General features: G+C 35.5%; 1 protein-coding gene across 5 annotated transcripts in view; it reads left to right on the top strand.

Annotated features, from left to right (window-relative positions):
- The window catches only part of PARD3B (par-3 family cell polarity regulator beta), a 520,784-nt gene that overhangs the window by 89,949 nt on the left and 407,387 nt on the right, over positions 1-23,448 (top strand). For all 5 annotated transcript variants that reach the window (XM_072418720.1, XM_072418718.1, XM_072418717.1 and 2 more), the window contains exons 9-10: positions 9,844-10,029; positions 18,407-18,577. In XM_072418720.1, the coding sequence (XP_072274821.1) occupies positions 9,844-10,029; positions 18,407-18,577 (357 nt within the window). The remainder of the gene's footprint in view (positions 1-9,843; positions 10,030-18,406; positions 18,578-23,448) is intronic.

Here is a 23,448-nt window from a genome sequence, read left to right as displayed (position 1 = left end):
TGTGTATATATATATATATATATATATATATATATATATATATATATATGTAAAAAACAGCATATTGATATTAATTTATTAAAACTAATTAACAAAGTTAACAAATATTATTATCCACATAAAAGTCAGGCAGAGTTTTGACATTCTGCATTTGGGCTTTATAAATGTTTGTTTCGTTATGAGAAAACAACAAGAGAAAACAACACTCTTAAAAAAACTACGCAACACTTGGTTGTGTAAAGGTGGTATGTGGACGCGAGAGCCTACATATACAACTGAGTTTTATACAGTATATACCCTACTTTGCTTGTATAAGCAGATCTTTACTTTACATCACTATGGTACTGTCAATGTGTACTGTGGTCAGTGAGTCAAGCAGCCTTTACAGATCTTACTTACAGTTTGACATAACTGAAATACTCTATTGTTAAAGGAAGCTGTACATTTTTACCATCCGTTGGATGATTTTGACCCTGATGCCTGTCGCAGCCTTCTTGCAGACAGAAGCTGGATTATGTCTCTATACAGTTTTATTTTGTTAAATACAACGCAGCATGTACAAACCTGTTGGGAATAATTAGTTATCCCTCTTTGCTACCGATAGTCGAGGTCTGACTGGTTGCCATGGATTACTGTACAATATTCCTTTGTGCCAAATAAGTGTACATTCCAAATAGATTCAAATAGTTTAATATTATCTGAGTATTTTTGACACCTTTGGGAAAGCAGACAATAAGAGATGTCAAATAATAAGTTAATATGGGAGCTTTTACTGGATGAATAGAAATCGGGGATCTTATGCAGTGTTTGGAATATTTCTCTGCTGCTGCTGACATTACAGGGTTCTCAATAGTACTCAGGGGTCTTGACATCTCTTATCACTGCTAAGCAGCCAGCAAGGGGCAAATAGCATGTTGCTCAGAGCCCAGCTTAAATGGCCTGTCAGGAGCATCAGGGTTAGGTAGGACAAAAGAATCTAACAATGCACTCAACAAACAATGCTGATGAATAAAGTAAGAGTTTAAGCTGAATTCAAATATATGGAAAAATAGTTGACATACATATTATTAATATTTATTGATGCACCTTCATAATAGGTGCTTTGTATAAAATGTCCACTGTCCTAATATTGCAGTAAGATGACTATTTCCATTCCAGACTGTTTCTTCAAATTAGGAAATATAAATCTTAGGAATATTTGTTTACTATTCGTGTTTCTTCCTATACAATGCTACAATTAGCTAGAACTAAGGTAAACTAATAGCACCAGGTTGGAAAAAAAAACACTTTTTTTTTTAAACGTAATGTGATAAACACAGATACTATATGCCCTAACCCATGTTTGTAAACTCACATCCCCTTGCTCCCTCAATGGAGCCAACATCTTCACCTGGCCCTTTTCTGAATTTAGGATTGTTGGCCATCTTTGTTGGTACTCCAGAATGATGCAACTCACACACATGCACCAAGGTATACCGAGATTGTAAGCAGAGCTGCTCAGTATACTTTCTATATAGGATTGTGAACAGGCTGGCACGTTTGTGCTCAAACTTTTTTACAATCTTTACAATTCTAACCTGAAATGTATGGAATTATTTTTTTAGTATTTTGCATTACACTTCACTGTATACTGTGTTTTAAAGCAAATTGTCCTTAGTGAGTCTGTTGCAATGTTTCTTCTGCCAGTAAAAGCACTTCCTTTTGCAGGCAGACAACACTATATTGCTTCCTTGTAAATAACAGCAGTATTGTTATTATGATTATTAGCTTTGATATTATTATTATTATTAATATTATTAATAATAATAATAATAATAATATTAAACAGTATTTATATAGCACCAACATATTACACAGTACTGTACATTAAATAGGGGTTGCAAATGACAGACCGTGACACTAGAAGAGGAGAGGAGAGGACCCTTCCCCGAAGAGCTTACGTTCCAGGAGGTGGGGGAAGTAGCACACAATAAGAGGGGACATATGAAGTGGTGGAAAGTAGTGAGGGTTTTAGGAGACAGAAGAAGATGGGTTAAGCAAAATTGAAAGATGAGTTTTAAGGGCTCTTTTAAAGGAGGCGAAAGTAGGAGCAAGCCCAATAGGATGAGGAAGACCATTCCAGAGACCATTAGCTGCTATGCAATCAATTGGTCTTCCAATTAAGAGAGTTTACTAAAGAACATTCACAGCAGGCTGACAACACTGTTCCTAATTCTGAGACAGCATATAACCATTGTCCGTATTCTCAGAATGTGGTGGTAATGATTGGATCTCGAAGTAAGAAATTCACAAATATTTTTGCTTAAGAAACTATGCAAAAAGGCATGATGTAGAACATATAGGTGAAAACACATTTTGGATTATTATACATTTTAAAAATGAACTTCTTTGAAAAGTTTAGTAAGAAACAGGGAACTACATTTTCAGATTGGTGCATGTTACTGCCCATTTGCACCATGCTATTAAAAAGGATAAAAGGCAGATATATTATGTACCATAAACTGTTCATTCGTCTGTAAGCCTTGTTTAGAATAGCACTACAAAAAGCAATGGTTCTTTCCCAATTGCAGTACCCCTTGACAGCCACATAACTTTTCTAGTGTAAGTAAACTTATGTCATGTTGATTCTATTAATTATTCATTGTTAGTTACCCATTGGTGTCCAGTGTTTATTTAATCCACTTAGCATAAATATTTTGTAATCGCCCTTCTTGTTTGTTTGATAATTTTTTAGGATTACCCCAAAAGTCACCATATCATAACTATATTTTTGTGTACACAAAATAAATGCTGGTTATTCTGGATACACTGCCGAGTTATATATTTAAGAAAATTGTTTTAGAAAAATAGTTTTTTTTTAATTATTTTTTACACACTATTTGCCTCAAAGGTTGTAAAAACTTTACAATCAAATCAAAATCATGGACGTTAATATTCAATTTTCTGTCCCTAACAACTCTTTATTTCCCCAAACTCTTACCTTTTGCAGCTATAACACCCTTTACCCATCTTCCAGCCCAATGTACTCTACACCAAACTTGTCAAATCATGTCTTAATAGATCTGGCATTATGAACAGGGACTCTATCATGCTAGAACAGAATATGCCTTTTCCTTATTGTTACTACAAGGTTAAACAGAATTAATTGTCTAAAATCTCTGTGTACTATATGCATTATTATTATCTTGTCTTTTTATTCCATCTTTATTTAAGTTGGGTGGGAAGAAGCTGAAGGCAGGTGGCAGCCCTGTATTGTGACCCAACTTTTCAGTAACCAAACAAAAACAGCCGGGTGGTTACTAAAAGTGCTGGGTGCTGCACCCAGCTAAAAAGGGGCTAGGGAGAACACTGTATTAACAGGTTCCATTAATGAAAACACCTGGATTTAATAATTTAGAATCCGCATACCTTTGGCCCTATTGAGTAGTAGCATTACCCACAATTGCCCAAAGATTTAGGGGTCACAAGGTCAGGATAACAGCATCATTGGCATTGGTTTCCTGGTAAATGACATATTAATCCTAATGTTGAAAAAAAAAATAATTCTAGAAAATTGCTACGTCTGAGACATTTAAAACTGAGGTAACTGAGGCTTTGTCTAGGTAACTGACATGCATTCAAACTATTTTACAGCTTTTTTTATATGATGTTTAAGGATTGCTTTATAGTAGAATTGGTTTTTAGAAATTTTTTTTTTGAAAGATGACCATTTTGTAGTAATTTAATAGAAAATTAATTTCTTTGTATTCTGTTCTAGTTTAAAATAACATGCTTATAAGAAATTCAATTCACCATATTCATAGTATTTTTTATCAATAAAGTATTTTCAAATGCATACATTTCCTTACTGTTTTCCATACAGTATGGTAGAGAGCACACTCTTTTTTTAGTTTAAATGTTTACTATTGCCCAATGACCAGGCAAGCAAATTATTAAAAATGTGACTTCTTTTGGCATCTCAGTGTTAAGTAAATCTTTTCTCTAGGGAATCTCTGATAAAAGCCTAAGACAGAGCTTAAAAGCTTAATAAGAGTTTAATTTTTTCTACTGCCCTACAGCTTGTATAAATCTCATCCCCAGAAAAGTTCAACCTAATGCATCAGCACTGCTCAAGCAATTCATCTTTATAGTAAATCAGATTTGATAATTCTCCGGGAATAAAATTCACAGTGTAAAACCTTTAAAACATTAAAGCAGAACATTTATGACAGTACTTTTTCGTCTTCAACTTTTTTTATTGTATAGTTTGCCAAGGGCTGCTCCAAATTTCTCATAGGTACGGTAATAAAACCTAATCAGTGGGAATTCCACCCCTCTTCAATCTCAACTGAACTGTCCATTAAATCTTCGAATGACAGATACACCTTCAGTGCATAGTATGCCCTGGGGAAATTACAGGATCTTTCATTTGGCTTCTCCATGGGTGTTGTATGTATAAAACATCTTAGAAGTATTGAAAAGTGACATTTTGGCCCAAATCAGCTTGAAAATGACTTGTGCCATGCTTCATTGATCTACTTGATTTGTCAGCTCCTGTGGTTTATTTTCTGATCAAGGTAGAAGTAAGATATGATAGAGCTTCATATTGGCCAGTCTGCAAGGATTTTGTGCAGTTTTTGTGTAGTTCACTGTTATATTTATATATGTGTATTATTTCCAGCTACATCCTGTTATTTTGTATAGGAGGCATGTAAAGGGTGTGGAGGAACACTGTTAAAATGTACAGGTATAAAAATTGCTCTGTAGATTGTAAACATGATAAAAATGATATGTAAAAATGCTGCAGGTTAGAGCCACAGATATGCTTAAAGATTAACGTATTCCTGAGATCATTTATTCTGTTGGAGGCGGCACCGGGGCTCCGGTAGTTCCTAACGCCCCCTGGCCGCTCTGCCTGCAACCCGCTGCTCTGGGTTGCCGGCTGCCATTAGGCCGGATGGGCCAGGGCGCGTTAGGCCGGAACGAACTACCTGCTAGGCCGTATCTGGCCTAAAGGCCATAGTTTGCCGACCCCTTCTCTATTGTTTCATACTATAATAGGGCTTACACAAATGGGTGGTTTTCATGCATAGAATGTTGTTTTGATTGGTTAGATACACAGATGTATCTGTTCAACTATATGTACCTTTATGTGTTTAATTGTGATCCAGTAAGGTGATGGCTGTACATTACATAGGGATTGCAAATGACAACCAGATACAGACAGTGACACAGGAGGAGAGGACAGGACCCTGCCCCAAAGAGCTTACATTCTAGTATAAGTAACACACGATAGGAGGAGAGATATGGAGTGGTGGGAAGAAGTGAGGGTTTTAGGAGACAAAAAGACGGGTAGGCAAGCTTGAAAAAATGGATTTTTAGTGCTCTTTTAAATAAGCAAAAGCAGAAGTAGGAACAAGCCAAAAAGGATGAGGAGGGCCATTTCAGAGAGTCGGGGCAGCTCTAGAAAAGTCTTGGAGCCGTGCATGTGATAAGGGTATGAGTGAGAAAGTCATTAGTAGGTCATTGGAGGGGTGAAAAGAGCGGCTACTGGAGTATTTTTCCATCAGGTCAGAAAGGTTAGTGGGGTATGAACTGTGGGGGGATTTGAAGGCAAAGCACAGGAGCTTGAATTTGATTTTCAGGTGAAATGGAAGCCAATGAAGAGAACTACAAAGAGAGGTGGCAGAGAAGGAGCGGTGGGAAGGATGGATGAGTCTGGCTGCAGCGTTCATAATAGATTGTAGAGAAGAGAGTTGGGTTAGTGGAATACCAGAGAGGAGGAGGTTACAGTAGTCCAGACTACTGAAAGTGACAGATGAAAGTGACAGGACCTGTAAATGTTCTGATAAATAAGGGGTAAATGGGAGGGCAGAATCGAAGGTGATGCCAAGACAATGAGCACGCTTGTATTTAACAAAGCCTATTATATTTTTTTTTTGCACCCGTTTGTATGGCTTTGTACAGAGCCGATAACACAAATGAAGATAAAGGCACTATTTAAATCAATAATGGTAAATATACACACACTGAATATTTGCATACTTCCTTTTGCTAAATAAAATAATAAAAAAGAAAAAAAAAACTGGATAATGCATGAAACTTTAAACCAACTAAGCTAATTAAATTGGAAGTAATTGGAAATTACTTTTACTTTAATAAACAGGATATTTTAATATATTTAAATGACCCAACACATTTTAATTCCTGCAGTGTTACAAGAGTATTTTTATGAATGTAACAGAATTTTAATTAGCCTGCCATTTTACAATTTTCAGGCTGATAATGCCGTTGTTTATGATTCACATCCAACAATGCATTTTATTTTGTCATAATTCATTTACCACAGCTACTTTAAGAGATTGGTCTAAATAAACTCTAAAAATTAAACACAAAAAAAAACAGTCTTCCCATCGTTTGCTTTAGAATGTAACATGCCCTCTCCACAGTAATTTGATTAGAATCTTTCTACAACTTTTAATAGCTCACACTGTAATAGGGTCAATTAAAAAAATCCTCATTGTTATTCAGTACATTGTTTTGCCAGTTTTTACAAAAAAAACTTGTGATGTTAAGATTTGTCACATGCAAGTAATTTTAACAATTTATACATTATTTTAAGTCACTGTAAAATCTTTCATTGATATTAACTGTGTTTATTGAACAGTATTTCTTATTGATTTGCTTTGGTCAATGAGAACATGCCTAATTTATATCTCAGATGTCTAATATAACAAGAATTGAAAAAGTATAGTTTACATAAATACATTGCCTTCTAAAAACCAATGTCACCTATACATAGCACTATTTCAGCAGAGAAAGATATGACCACTCTGTGCCAAATTGGGATTCCTGCATCCACAAGAATGACTCCTGCTTTGCCCAACATTTGGAAAAGGATTATATCAGTATACTGGCATATAGGCTACCAATAATCTTGTTCTCTGAACCAGCAGCGTTAGTATCGGTCAGTAGCTGGATAGCATAGCAAAAAGTACTTCTGTTATCAAAAATCCACCAATGGTAAATTAATGACACAGTGACGGCCACAGAAGGTGGTGGCATCCACAGAAGAAAGTGAAATGGGTTCTGCAAAGGTGAGTATGAGGAAGTCAAATAGGGTTTTGGCTTCAGCCTGTGACTTTGTGTAAAGTTAAAAAGGGGAAAGGGTCTCGTGATTATGTATTTTATATATAAACTTAATGGTTTAGGAGTACAATGGACAGCTACAGTTTAGCAGCTATTATATATATTTCACACTCACACAAAATAATGTAAAATAAACTTTTTAAAGAGCTATTGCTTCAAATATGCTTGCAATCAAAGTACCAAGATACTGTATTTCAGTCTTTAAAGCAGCACTAAACTCATTGAGCATTCAAAATAGTGTACAGATTTTTAAAACTGAATAATGTTTTGTCTTTGCCCAGCCATCTTGGTACTTTTAGGAGTATGGAGAAGAGAAGATGAGGGATCCTGCTTTACATTAAATTGTAGGGCTGGTTTGGTGTGAAAGGCAGAGATAAAATTGTTTTTTTTTTTTAACTAGATATGCTATTTATTTGCAATGTTTTTTAACCTTTTTTTGTTATCTAAATGTACCATTTATTTTCCACATTCCTGGTGCTCTGGTCTTCATGCAGCAAGTCTGTGCTCTAAGTGTGGCCCTCTATGTTTTTTTACTAAGCCAACCACTTGGAACACTGGCAGGAGCAAAAATACTGGGTTCACTGGGCACATCCCAGCTCTGGCTGAATTAACTTTATATGGGCTTGGTTACTTGGGATTTCAAGATATCATGTTTCTGTGTGGGTCTGAGACTGGCAGTTAACATAGGAAGCCCTGCTAATGGAGACAGAGAGGATTCAGAAAAGTAATGTTAAGGGGAATTTATTCAATTTTTGAAAAGTGAAAAATCTTGCTGCATTTTTGTATAAACCACTAAAAGTACTAAATATAATTTTTAGTTTTAAAACTATTGTAGGTAGCTTAGCAGCTGTTGGTCCCAGTACTGTTATAAAATCCACCTAGTACTTTAGCTACATTTACACGTCAAATAACAGTAGTCCTAGATAAACAGTTGTGTTTGTCTGAGACCAAAATCTGACATGTGCAGCAGTCCTCACAACGGCGGATTGATGAGCAACTGATCGGGAACGACTACTGTTTACTCAGAGGAGAGCTCGCTCATCCTCCCTCTCCTTTCTTCATAGAACAGAACAGCACCCTGTGTACAGAGCTCGTATGTTTGTCACTAGAAATCTCTAATGTACATTGGGCATCAGTAGGAGGCTTTAGTTTTCACCAGGCTGCAGTGATGGAACAATTGTGTTTTCAGAGGGAGTACAGTGTTGTCACACAATGTCAAGGATCTTCTCACAATTCAAACGGTTAGGACAGAGTTGACCCAGTCAGTGACAGATCACAATTAAAAGCAATATGTTGCTTCTGACACAACTTCATCATATCCTAATATCTAGCTGTCACGTGTATGTTTTCCCCCATGTGTGCAGTTCCATTAGTGCACAAATTTTCTCTATCAATGTCTGTTTGTAATTTTAGTACAGATTCTATTGCATAGCCCTTTGTATATGTCAGAGACTGCACTTGAGGCCCTTTGTTTTTAACGGGAAGGATTTGTTGTAGATATTGTCTGAAATACCTCCTGATGGCATTTCTTAAATATTTTTTTTTTAATTTTGAATTTAAGGTGATATTTGTTTAACTGCTGTAGTTGGGGTTTAACAGGGGCACCAATACTTAGTGGCTACCATGGTAGGAATAGGATACTTTCAAGGCATGATCTTTTTTGTTGAAATAAATAGATTTTAGAAAATGGCTTTTGGCAACAAACAGATTTAAGGAATCAGATAGAATTCAAATTCCTATTGTTTGTACTATTGTTCAAATCAGATAAAACCAACAAACTGCAGAAGCAGTTATTATGGTGCCAATTACTGCTCCAACAAAAACTGCTACATAACAATGCCTTTAAATGATCAGAATTCACATTTAACACTACAGAGCACTATGTCTACAGATATAAAATACTTTCAGTTGCTGGAAAGAAAATGTATAAACACTTTACATTACTTTTCTGCATAGTTGCTGCAGACTCTAACCCTAACTAAAAACAGAAATGCCCACTTTGCATTTTTGCTTTTATTGTAATTTTATCTGTTAAAGTTAGTGCAGTGTAACCTAATTGTATTTATCTAAAAATGGGCCTATAACTTGGAGCTAGAACAAGATAGCTTTTACTTTTATTTGGCTTTACACCTTTAGAATCCTTATAAATATATATGGTCCATCCATCTTGTTTTAAATTATACCGTAACATGAAATTCCAATCAAAACTAGTTGTCATACCACATTAAATAATAACTGTACTTATATTTGGGAAGATTTAGACTAATGTAATGGTGTTAGGGTTAACTTGATATATATTTGTAATCTTTTAAAATGCTTCAGGGCATATAGTTCTGATTACTATGATTATTCATAGATATGTTAAAGACAGGCCCACATTTTATTTATTGTATCTTTTGTTTTTGTCTATTTACTAACAAAATACATTAGTGAAGGATAAATGCCATTTACAGAGACCCAAATTTTTTTTTTCCTAAATATAGACATATTTCTTATCTATGGTGTTTTTTCCCTTTGAGACAGAAAGTTTGATGACCTTTGATTCATTTGGTGGGTAATTTCTCCCACCCCTAGATATTACTGTTGGTCATCAAAAGTGAAACATTTAAAGCTAAACTTGAGGAAAGTAGCTGCCATTTCAAATGAATTATATGGGAACTGTACACAATATTGAATGCTCTATTTTCACTGATATTTTTTGTGTTCTTTTGACAGAAGGGAGAAGTAGAAAGCCATGCTGTTTCCCCAGAAAACACTGTACAGATGACCTTTGAGATACCACTAAATGATTCAGGTTCAGCTGGACTTGGAGTTAGTCTAAAAGGCAACAAATCCAGAGACACCAGCAATGACTTGGGGATTTTTATCAAGTCCATTATTCATGGAGGAGCAGCCTTTAAGGTAAACATGAATTCCAATTTAATTTTTTTATGTGTTAAGCTTTTAAATCATATTTAGCACAGAAGATCCACCATATATGTTCATCAGAATTTGACAGAAACAGGAAGCAATAATTTACTAGCAGTTTTTTATTTTTATTACATTTTTAGCAAAAGCGGTTGCTCTATTGATTCGTTATCTCAAATGGACTCTGGTGGTAAGGACTTGTTCCAGCATTTCAACTTAGCAATAACTTTCTGCTAAGTTTTTTTTTTAAGTTATTCTACATTTAGAAGCACAATGTAACTCTTGTAGATGCAGACATAAAAAATGAAGGAGGAGTAAAAATGGAGAAGGCTTGTAAAATACTTACCTAAATCCAGCTATGTTCACAGAGATTAGATATTATATTCCCAGGGAACATCTGGTGTAAGGGGACCATATAGTTAATAAAATAGGCTCACAAAACAGCTTGACAGTCCTAGGAGCCTAAACAATTGTATCTACAGTTAAAGTTTGATGGCTGAGAGTAAGACTAAACTCAGTAGGACAAGAAACAAGAAGCAGCTTGAAATGGGATGATAGCATTTGAGCTATGCTACACTGAGCTTTGGGGGTTTTCAAGTGTTTTACTTTTAGGTAATGTGACTTGGTTTGTCGTTTTAAGTTCTTTTAGGCATATTGTAAAAGTTGCTCACATGAAACCTTGGAAAATAGGTTCTCAGTGTTATTGGTGAAAGCGGATGTTCATCTAAATGTGCAGTTGCTTTTATCCATGAAGTATTAAATCACATTATTTTGTCAAAAATATGTGTTTTATAAGGAAGTGTTTCCACCTATGGGGATTTTTACTAATAAATGGTAATCCTAAAGGGGGGTAGAATCTGAAATATTTCTCAGACTATCAGGTTTCATCAAGACAGAGAGGTTTGAGGACATTTGTAATGATAAAATACTTAAAGTAATATATATATATCTTTTGAAAATGCTATCCGCCAAGGCTGTTGTACTTTGGGTCATAGATGCAGCACTAATATGCAGAATACAAATTTTGACTTTCACTATCTGCATGCTAGTTTCTAGTCAGTGGCTCAAAGAACTGAAGCCAGAGACTGCTACATCAGAGAAGGTCAGCAACAGCATTCTAATATTCTGTTTAGCACCTGTTGTCTTTAAGCTATACATAAGGTTAGTTGAGAATTTCATGCTCTTTTAAAGAAGATTCTATGAAAGGTCTAGAGAAAGTTTATTTGCTATATTTTTAAAGCAGATCATTGTTTGGCCTCTTGGAGTCATTAAGGTCCAATGTTGATTGATTTTGGGCTTGTGTTGATGGCATCATTTAAATATGAGTTGTGTCTGAAATTCAGAATTCTTTGACAGGTGTATTTCACTTACAGTTGTGTTCCTGATTATCCAACTAAATTCCCCAAATGGATTAAATGTTTATTTATATGTACCCACCAGGACTTGGATTTACTCAAAATATTAGTACCATGGCTTAGATCTTCATAGTCCATTTCAGAGAAATTCTGCATATTCACCCATTCTGTTTATAGTGGGATCTATGTGGTTGGCAAAAAATCATGTGACAAATTATTTAGTTCAGTCATTTACAAAGGGCAGTACTGTATAAGCAGAGATATGTGCCTATTTGGGTTATATGTAAATATTCTGGCTTTCTAAAACATACATACCTTCAATGTACAAATCAGACATTAATACGATTATAGTAGAATATTTTTACATGTGGGTTTAAAATAATTTATATTATTTTAGGTCTGAATAGCCCTGGCCTTTATTTATCCTAGAGAGGAGTGGGGCTAAACCTTGCGAGTGGTTAACATGTGACAGGCAGCACTGGGGATTAGTAGATTTAAACTATTGGAGTTGATAGTGTAATTATTAAAAGATTAAAATCAGGTGTGTAAAACTAGTTGTATGCTGTACCAGTTTCCCTTCTGCCTGTTGACAAAGTCAGTCTGCAGAGAAGTGTCCTGACTCCATTTATAGTTTACATCAGATATATTTGTCCTTTTACATCAAGTTTCTCCATATCTCAGCAGATTCATATATTTTGGTTTCAACATTTGCATTCTGTTTATGTTAATGTTTTTCATCTGACACTGACCTGCTGATTCAGCTAATCTTCACCATTAAACTACACAACAGCAAATCTACAGTCTATGTTAAACAGACAGACATAGCATCAATCACATTCGGCCTTGTGTCAGTGCTTTGAGCTTGAGCCCCTATTACTTGCAGTAGATAAAGAGATTTTTTTTTACTTAATCTCACAAGAGTTACAAGTGCCTAGTAAAAAATGGGTACAATTTTATTTTATAAATACATTCTGTAAATATTTGTGGAATATTACCACCACTGCTATTAAAAATGTATACATATTATGCATGGAAAATGATGGATACTGAATTTAAAAGAAAATCTTGTGATCGCATTAGAAACATCTAAAAGATAAGGAAATGATTAGAAATCCACCTGAAGATTAAAGCAGAACTAATGCTCAAAAATAAGAATTTGGCTAGCAGACAGGTTTTCAATTGCAAAAGGGACATGCAATGTCCCCTTTTCACTATAATAAACTTACTTGTCTGTTTGATTTTTAAATTACATTCACCTGTCTCCATAGGGAGGAGGTTCAGTTCTTTAGCCATCTTGGTTGCTGCACGGGAATTAATTCCTGGCACCATAGTTGTGCATGCATGTACATTTCTAAAAAGACTGCAGACAGGCAGATAAATATGTTTTATTGCAGGAGGGACATTGTCTGTGCCTTCTGCAATAAAATAGAAATTGGGTACTAAAGAAAAAGTTTGCTTCTGGTTCTAAAGCAGCACTGAAACTGCATCTAGAAGTTGGGACATTGTGCTAGAAAACACACACCCATAGTATATCATCATGCTTTGTTGACAGGTACTATTTACATTTCCAAGCCCAATAGGGAGATTATTCACAATTATAATTAGAATGAGTTAGAAAAGGCTGCAATGTTACAGATGTAAGGGGAAATAAGTGGAGCTAAGAGCAAGTAGCAATTTGACAAGGTGTATAAACCATGTCCAGGGTATCTGTTCACCGTTTGACAACATATTGTCTTGCATTTATTGGCTGACTAAAAGGATATCTAAACTCACAAACAAAAACATTTACATAATGACGCTTACCATTCCCTAGGTGTGATGGGTGCATTAGCTAGTGAAATTACCTGTTGATCTTCCTAGAAATACAATGCCTTGTTTCTTGCTGAGAATTCAACTCAAACAAATCATAAACAATATGATCATCATAAGTTGTTTATGTAAATTAACATTTCTTCAGCTTTTTGTAATGGAGATGAACAGAATGAGACTTGTTTTTCATCCAATTAAAGAGAGCAGCCTAGACTGACAACTATGGCTTTCCTCCATAGATGTCTTTCAGGAACAGGAAGTGTCTGAATGGTACAATCACCAGGTAACAATAATGGGGTAAAAGCCACCACAGCTAAGGACTGGGTTAATAGTACTTTGATTTGGAACAAATATGCCAATATTAGCGAGTAGTAAACTCATTATTATTATTAGGAAGAGGTCAGCAGTGTCAGTTGATGTACTTACTTGACACTTGCCTTCCCGGGGCACTGAAACATAGCTCCTAAAGTAAGCCTGATTAGGTTAACCTTAATTCAAAATAAAAGAGGTATCCAGTTATGGAAAGGCCTTTGCATATTGAGGGTACGCCTACCCCTTGTGGTTTATCAAAATGAGCTATGTGAAGAATAGCACAAATTTAGACAAACTATTATTTAAATACCTTAGACTGAAAGGTACTTAAGGACTGCTTGAAGGCACACTTACGCTTAAAAATGTGCATGCGCACCGCTGTTTACTGCTTACTGTTTCTTTGAGGGCTTAAAATACTGTCCCATGACCCTTTATGTCCATTTCAGGCGTTCCTTTCCCCCCCCAATATCACTATAATGCTAAAGGCCAGTAAGTTATGGTCTGGAAAGTGTTGACTAATCCTAGGGAAAAGGGCCAAACGCAATATAAATTTGCTAGTGGTAATGTATTCACAAATGATTTGTCATGTGTTCCATGCACATAATGTGCTGACAGTTGGGCCAACAGCAGTCTGTGGTGCATTTTCTATGCAGTTACCCTATTACTTGCAGCTATGCATCATTTTGAATAGAAAAGCTAAAAAAACATCATTCCCAACCCTGAGAGATTTTAAAGACTACCACTTTCTTTCAAGGACACAGAAAAAAACTCATAAGTTAATTGGTTAGACAACGATTAAACTACTAATGAAACATTAGGCTATGAAGCAAGTTATGAAAGTAAAGAATTTAGCTTAGTTGGTGAAAATAAACTTTTATTATTTTTTTAGTGTAGTCAGAATGGATTTATACTAATAATTCTTACTGCTAACTCTGGCTTAACCACTGTGTTTCCTTAACAAGGGACTGCTTGCCTTTGCAGCAGTGAACTAGTTAAATTATATGTGTATATTTGAAAAGCTTTGAAAATGGCAAAATAATTTGCAAAGTGCATTAAAACAGGCGCTTTTTAATATGGTAAGTGCTTCTCAGTTGGACATTAAGCTGGACTGATACTTAAGTAATAGGCAACCATTACACTTTGTCTTTCTTGACAGCATGTCACTAAGAAAGTTTAAAGACATATTGAACCCCCCCCCTCCTTCAATACTGAATTTACAAGAAAAACTTCTGTTAGAGAATGGCATTTAATGTTTATCAGCCTTGAATAAATTAAGAGCTGTGGATTTTTCGAAATGTACAATAGATTGCCTTTGGGCTATTCTTTTGGTCAATTTGTTAAATAGTCTGTAGTGGAACTGTTATAATTGTTAGTTTGAGATGTATAGCTGAATAGGGCTATACAAATGGTTTAGCAAAACCCAGTGGTTTATGTTCATGTGTAAACTAACCTTATATATTAAACGCCAGAGCTGCCAGGTATCAGTTAGCAAGTTGGCACAAAAGGCCCTTGGAGTATGCAAGCACTTACAATGAAAGACATCATCCATAAATTTTGTTCCTAGGGATTTTCACTACAGAAGTTATTGAATGGTGCCTCAAACTGCTTTATAAAATTCACTAGTGGCTTTCCACAAAGTTGCCAGGGACCCCAAGACAGATCTTCTGCAAGCTTATCCCTAGCAGTTGTTTGAACCACTGGTATGCTTGTGTACTGCTCCATGTCAGTTGAACATTATGTAAACTTCCAACATGAATCAATAAGAAACATATTATTTCTAGCTGAGCTGAAGGTGTTACCACATTGTACAAATGAAAATCAAGTGTCCTGCCTTCTAAGACATACCTGTTCTGTTACAGAGTTGTGTAAACATCTGAACCAAATGGACAAATTATATAGCAGGAATAAAGGTCCGAGGTCTATCCGAGAGTTTCACTTTCCTAAGTATGTGCTTACAAACATTGGTTTGTGAATAAGGAGAGAAGTAACAATTTACCTGAATAGAGAACCTCGGTCTTTCGTCTAGTTTCTAATTTTTTAAAATGTAATTTTACTTGGGACTCCTGATGGTAGAGGTTATTTTGTCTGTGCTTATACTAACTATTGACATCTCATAAATACATTTGCGCTATGTAATGTCTGGTTGGTTTAGATGTCAAATGTACTTGTGGCATCCTATCTAAAAAAAAAAAAGGGAAACAAAATCTACCCAGAGTTATCTTGTTTTCCAGGTTGTCCTAGGTACAGGATTATTTATGGCCAATCTAAGGCAATATGGTTTTGGATTTATCTGGATTCAGAACACTATGTAGCAGCAAATGTTCTTACTGGCAGACACTTTCCATTTACCCGAGGAATACAATTTACATAGTTGTTTTCCAGCCAGGGTATATTGCTTAGAAATATAACTGCCTGTATAAGCAAACAACCTACACCTTTCCTCTGCCAAGTATTTATTCCCCATAAAACAATAGGATAATGGTCACGTTTGTACATTTTGGGCAGTACAATGCAGAGTGCGCACATTGAAGGCTGGCTCAATAGGCTGTCATCTTTCATTCATCCTGGACCTGTCATCAGTCCTCTCCTTTACTCTGCTACTTTGCTGCTCTGGATGTCTGGCATTTTATTGATGCCAACAATGTTAAGGTTAATATACATATTGCTTCTCACAGAACTGAAGTTGTATATTGCACAGCTGTGACAAGGATGAAATCATACAGTTCATAACCCTTTTGGTTGGAAAGCTGCATTTCCAATATCTCTCTTTCTTGCATGTGGAATGTTAAGCAGCTCCGGTCTGTTTAAAAAATAGACACTGCTTTCTTGAAATAACCTCCCCCCAAGCTAAATACATTAAAACATTTGCATTGTGTTGCAGAAGGAGAATGAACATAAATTTAATGCAAAATATCGCTTAATGCTTTTCTTTCCCCCAGTTACAGCTTTTATCACACGCAGACCAACATATATTCTCTGTTTACTAAATATATGACACTTGATTTACATATTGTTCATTTTATTTCTTTTTTTTCTTTGGCTAAGCTAATTATATACCCAGCGAATTTCAATATGCTGCAAAATTAGCAGGGGAGGTATGTTTTTTTTTCTTTTCAGCACATAAGTATTTAGAATAAAGGCTAAACATTGCTGCTTATAGAGATAACCTCATAATACGAAGTACTTGAAGGTTGGCTGTTACAGAAGAGCGAACACTCCAAACAATGGCCAGTTTGTAGTCACATGGTTGTTATACCTAGAATTTTAATCTCCTAACCTAATCACCTTGATTTAAGTTATCCCCAACTATTGAAAAACCTTAGATACTTTTCAGAACTTTTTTTCCCAAGCTTTAGGCAAGTATCTAATTCCTAAACATTGACATCACAAAAGGGAAATATATAAAAAGTTATTTCTGACATTAGAAAGTAGAAGGAACCATTTTTGAAAATACTTAAATGTAAGATGGTGGAGTTTTACATATTAGACCTTGCATTTATGTATAAAACATTTAATTTAGAAAAACTACTATATTTGAGTTGAAAGGGTCACTTTATTCTTCTCTTTATTTAGTTTTATAATAAACACACATACATCAATAGTAACACAACACGTTAAAAACAGCTGCATGCTGGATTGGGGACAGTGCTTTGAATTTGTGGGTTTATGACATCATTTTCTCCTATATCACCCTCTAAATTGCAAAGCCTTTCTACTGTCTATAGATCATTGAATGCACCCAAATGAACTTATGTGTCCAAAGAACTCTTTAATATCAATATATCCCTGCTTGGGAGATTCTCCCTGTTGTCTGATGGAACAAGAGGTAAAGGTACATTTTCAAATGGTGACACAATGGGGACAACTGTCTAAGACAGAATTTCCCTAATTTATGAGATTTCTACTAACTTCCTGTTGAATTCCTGGGATGCAAAGTGAAGAATGGTACATGGACAGCACAAAATAACCTGGCATGGATTTTACCTTGCCTTTTCTCTCTTTTTACCATTGTCGACTGCATGCTGACAGTGCTAGTTATGTGTCTGTAATGTTGATCCTCAGGCCTCTATACATTTTGAGTTACTGATCTGGATCAATAATGCAGTATGGTGTCTGTACTACTGACCCCCAAATGACAGCCCAAGTTAAGCTTGCTAATGTGTATGTATAATACTGTTATATTTCATATTTACTACAGTATTTGATTTTATGCATCTGTAGGTCCCCAAGTTTCCTAGCTTTTCTTTTGCAGGCAACTAGAAATATAGAGCTATTGTGCTTTCACCAAAGAACTATAATATCTTTTATAGCTATGATAGAGTCCTTTGTTCTGCAACACTGAGATGAGTGCAAGGTCATCTGTGATTTACTACAGAAGTGCTGAAGTTTTAATTAGTTACCTTTAAATTAGGACGGTAGTAGACTTGTTTGATAGAGCTACTGGCGGTGTCTATATATTGACTTTCCAGACGGCCTGACAAAACATAAATCTGTTTGCAAGCATTCATTTTCTGTTATATTCATACCCATTTCATTGAATGAATATGTTTTCAATACCAGTGGATGCTCATTTAAACAAATGGTGTTATGCTCTCTTTCACTTCATTAAAAAATGCAATAAAGCAGAACTCAAATTAGATAACTGGAAAGCTCAATGGTCTGCACACTTTCCTGTGGGAGAAGCAATGATCGCAGAAAATTGCCAATTCAGTTATTTGTAAATAAGCAGCAAAGAGAAGATGATGGACAGAAAAAAACAGATTCAATTTTCCCACTAAGCACTCTGTGGGGGCATCGTTTCATATTCAGCCATTTACAATATTTTGTACTCTTTGTGACTGATTTTTATGATTTTTTTAGGTATTTCTTGCTAACATTTGGTAAATGTTTTATAGGATGGTCGTCTGAGAGTGAATGATCAACTTCTTGCTGTAAATGGAGAGAGCCTGCTAAATAAATCGAATCAAGAAGCCATGGAAACATTGCGAAGGTCCATGTCCATGGAGGGAAACATTCGTGGGATGATCCAACTGGTTATTCAAAGAAAGTTGGATAGACAAACAGAGGTAATTCAGAATTAGTTAATTGATGCAAAAAAGATAAAATGGCTTCAGAAAAAAAATACCAGTACAGTACCCATGTAGTAAGCAGTAGGACCCTGAAAGGTTGTGTTTGCTGTCTGTTTCTTGTTGAGAAAATTTCCTATCATTTCCTTTTCTGAAGATCCCACAGGAAGTATCCACAAAAGTGAAGAATTGGAAGATCTTTACTCACAGTGAACATGTTCCAGTGAATACTGTAGAATGTTTAGGTTTGCTATCCCTTGCCGTCCTAGTGACAAATGTATGTGTAATAATAGTCGTACATCTTTAGCCCATGCCCCGACACCCATTCCATACATTGCATAGCAGTTTGGTGTCACACAGTATAAATCTGCCCGCTTCACTTTTTATGTTACAATCTGTGTTTAGGATCATGTTGCCTACCTTATAGATTGTAAGCTCTTTGGGTCAGGGACCTATCCTCCTCTTGTGTCACTGTCTGTAATCTGTATTTGAAACCCCTATTTTATGTACAGTGCTGCGTAATATGTTGCTGCTATATAAATCCTGTTTACTAATAATATTAATAAAATAATGGAGACAGACCTAAACATATATATATATTCCATGATAGATATTTTTCTGAATTGTTTACTTTTTAGTTAAACATCTAGAAGTGAAACAGTGATGATAATGACAACCTCAATAACTCAATCCATGTGATGAATTGTACCTTACAGAATTTATACAGAATCTCTGGATTTTTCCCATGTTTTTTTAAAAGTATATTATTTCAAGTCAAGTTTTAAATGAACTTTTTTGATTGTTTGGTATCAACTTTATGTATATTAACTTTATGTTCAAAGCCTCATTATTTTTTTATTTATAGTACAGACATTATATATTGCTTCATAGTAAGATTGTGAAGAAAAATATATAAAAGAAGGGATAAGATCAATACCAGTAAATATTTAGGTGGATATATGCCAGACATAGGAACAAAGTGGTAAAGCCAGCCATTTGTAAAAGTAGACTAAATCAAGTTCTTCTTTAGACCGTGGTATGTATTATACAACCATATCTACCATATCCTGTTGGCATAACTCACCCTTCACAATTCTAAATCCAGTCTGTGGCCGGCATTCCTTGAGTAGGACAGGATATCCCTCATCATGACTTGATGAATCCAGTATTTGCAATGCTTTACACTCATATATCTACATGTCATAAGGCTAAACATAGCCACAATTCACAGTCAGGGGATGAAATATCATTCCAATTTACCTACTGACCACGAACATGCTGGACTATTTTAATGAGACTCGCTAATGTATACACTTCTTTGCCATCAAAACTATTAGAACTAGAAAAGGAAATAAAATGTTTCTGTGACTGGCAGGGTGACTTTACGATTTCCCTTTCTCCTTAGGGTCCCAAACAATGTCAGTTCTCTATTTAAGTGAATCAAGAGCACATTGATTTATATCTGCAAATAGGTTGATTTCCTTTCCTGAATTGAGATGTTATTTGTAAGGCAGTGTATGGTCCGTTGTCCATCTTTTATACATTTGGTATTAGGATTTTTGTTTTAGCTTTGTTTTTCTTTTGTTGTCTGTATTTTATGGCACCATGCACAGTGCATTAGGTAGATATTTCTATTTACTGCTCTGACTGGTTTTAAAATGAAACTTGCCATTCTGTTATGAGTTATTGGCATGAAGCTGTTACAGAATAGCAACACCATTTGGCTTCGGTGCTCACTGGATTGGAAGCCATGTAAATTCAGTACGCTGTGAATGCCATGCTGAAATGGTGTGGCTTTAATATACAACAAATATGATAAATGAGTGTGGTAAACCTGCATGCACTTTATGATCTGCACATAGGTAAGCGAGAGATACATAAATATGAGAGATTTAATAGCACTGGATGGGATAGATCTATCCATTTGCTGTGAGGAATGATTCATGACCCAGGAGTTGCTTTGACGGCTACAGTCATAAGTGAAGCAGTGAAGCAAGGGACCACAGATCATGAATACACGCAGGGAAGACATGTATTATATATTTTCTTGTATGCTTGCATCAATGTGTGCATTCTAGTATGCAGGCAGACACATCCTGATAGCTTGGTCCCCCATTTTGAAGTGTAGAATTTCTCATACTATACTTTCCAGAAATATAATATATTTATAGGAATTATATTGGTTCTAGCAGAATATTTACAAATAATCACCTTCTATTATACAAATGTTACTGCTTTTCCTATAACTAATAAATGTTAATCAATATTATAATTGATTTATAAGCATTGTAGTTATTTTTATTGTAACTGTAGTTTTTATTTTTGTAGCTTTCAATAAAATAATGTCTGTTAATCCTGACATGAAGGTTCTTGTTAAGGAACTTTCGGTTATATTTTAGGATGTCTCCGACATGTGCTGTTGCTATATGATGAGAACTCCCTGTTTTCTGTACTCCTGCCTTGTCAACCTGCCACATAGATAGAACAAGTGGCTGTTCAGCTTATTTTGTACAGCCATGGTCAACTGTTGTGATTTTTAGGCAGCCGCGCTGAGAAACGTCATTGCAGACATTTAGACAAAAGGGGCCACACGTGCAATACAATACAGTTCTATGGAGAAGGGAGGGGGAGAACGAAAGAGTGGCACCCTGCTGCACCTTCTCCTCTTCACTTTTATTACGATCGTTCGTTGTCCGTGGATCCGCTAGGAAGAACGGGTGACGAGTGCTGTACGCACGTCAGATTCTCATCGGGCTTCGTCCCTGAGGCCATTATTGGATGAGAATCATCTGACGTATGTACATAACCTAAAGAATGAACAGAAATAAAGGTATAACAAACAATGAAAACAAGAATGTTTTAAAAAAAAAAAAAACACAATCGGTTATAATCCACTTTCAGAAAACCAAATGCAATTCAGTTAGGGTTTACAACAAATTTATGTAAACACATTTTTTTTCCAAGCCGCATGATGCTGAATACAATAGATACAATTCATAGCACATTCTAATTCTTGGTGTTTTTAGCTGTGATAACATATGTACAGATTTAGGAGATATCAGCATTTACTGTAGTGTGAATGCCTCGCACACCAGTGATGTTTAGCACATATAGGAATCCATTGACTAAGAAATAGTCATGCCGTATGCGCTTTAGTATGCACTATTTGCATATTTTAGCAATAGTTTATATTCACAAAGTTTGTAACATAAAAAATAGAAGTTATTCTAATTGTTTAATGATTTATTTGGTGCTGATTTGTTGAATTTTAATTTTCGTTTTAAGACAAAAGTTGATTCACTAACATTCAGCACTGGATTTGTATCTTTTTATGTAGGGGCTTAGGGTGGGAGGTTATTTTGGTAAAGATAAATTCTGAATTCCCACAATAGCCACAGGTCACCCTATAAAACCACATCCCAAATCCTTCAACCATCTCCCTCCATGCAGCCACATCACTCCCATGGCTCAGCCGCACCTGAAATCCACATTCAGCCTCCTCTCAAAACATGCACCAACCACCCACCCCCTGGCATAGCAACAAAACATTCCAGTGCTATACAAGAAAGCACTTTTCTGTATTTTAGTGGAGGGTTCAACAACTATGGCTGGAAAAGCATGAATGATGCTGTGGCTTCACCTCATGGGAAAACCAACATTTTTAGTACAATGCAAGTGATTCAAATTTACAGTATGTTGTGCTTTAATTTGTTTTCGGTTTTATTTATGACAGCCAGTTCCATGTGAATTAATAGAGAAGGAGGCGTCAGTACACCACTGGAGACAGAAAGCCAATAAATCATTTAGATTCTACATCAGCCTTGGTGATTTGAGTGCCATGGTCCACCAAATCGAAGAGCCTTACTTAAACAGTCAACATGTATTTTTTCTGCATGAATCATGACTATGACTGCAATATAAATGGCGCTCATATGCATTCCCCCAGCGCATGTATAATGAAGCCGAGATTGAATCAAACCCATTTTAAACAAAAAATTTTTTTTTATGTAGTGTGCTGTATGTTCAATTGAAATTCCATTTGAAAATGAGACTTTGTCTCTGCTCCCCCCCCCCCCCCAACAGAATAAAAAAAATCTGTCTTTCTAATGCATAAAATCACTGGATGAACTGAATATCTTTAAACAATCCATTATCTTTTTATTGGCTTAGACACTAATGGAAGCTTCCATGACAGCTATGTTTTACAAGCTGAATACTTTAATTAGGCCAGTTTCTGATCACTAGTTGGGATATTGATTGTGACATTTACCAGAGGGGCTGAACAGCACATTTTTATGCTTTTGTGTTTATTTTAAATTTACAAACTGGCACAATGCTTTGGAAAGACCCAAACAATTTGATACGGGTGCATGGAAAATATCTTGGAAATGATGCTTTTAGAGTAGTGATATCACTGATAAATTTTCTATTTATTATCAGCATCTCAGTGCCAACATACAGGCTTACAGCTTTTAGCTTTTGAAGCAGGTGTCAATTTAGGTATATAAACACACTTGTGTCAATCATGTGTCACTTTTTGTCACCCTGGCATAGATACTCCCCTTAAAGTATATCTAAAGTTTTTTTTTTGTACTTTTTTATGTGTATGTATTTCTTTAAGGAGGTTTTAAAGATTTAAAAGAAGTGAAAAGACATCTCCTTAGTAGAACAAGAGCCTCCATTGAAGATTTCTCCTCTGCTAGCAACATAAATTTTAGGCTTACTCTCATTTACAGTCTATTTGGCATTGATTCTCATGATAATAGGAAATCCCTAACACTGATAGGGAAACTCTAACACGATATTAAATCCCAGAATACTCACCATTGATCTGCTGCTTAAAATTAAACCTGAACCTAAACCTAAAGTTT

The sequence above is a fragment of the Pyxicephalus adspersus genome, chromosome 7 (assembly GCF_032062135.1).
Source record: "Pyxicephalus adspersus chromosome 7, UCB_Pads_2.0, whole genome shotgun sequence".
NCBI classification, from domain to species: Eukaryota; Metazoa; Chordata; class Amphibia; order Anura; family Pyxicephalidae; genus Pyxicephalus; species Pyxicephalus adspersus.
This window is presented reverse-complemented; position numbering and strand designations above follow the sequence as displayed.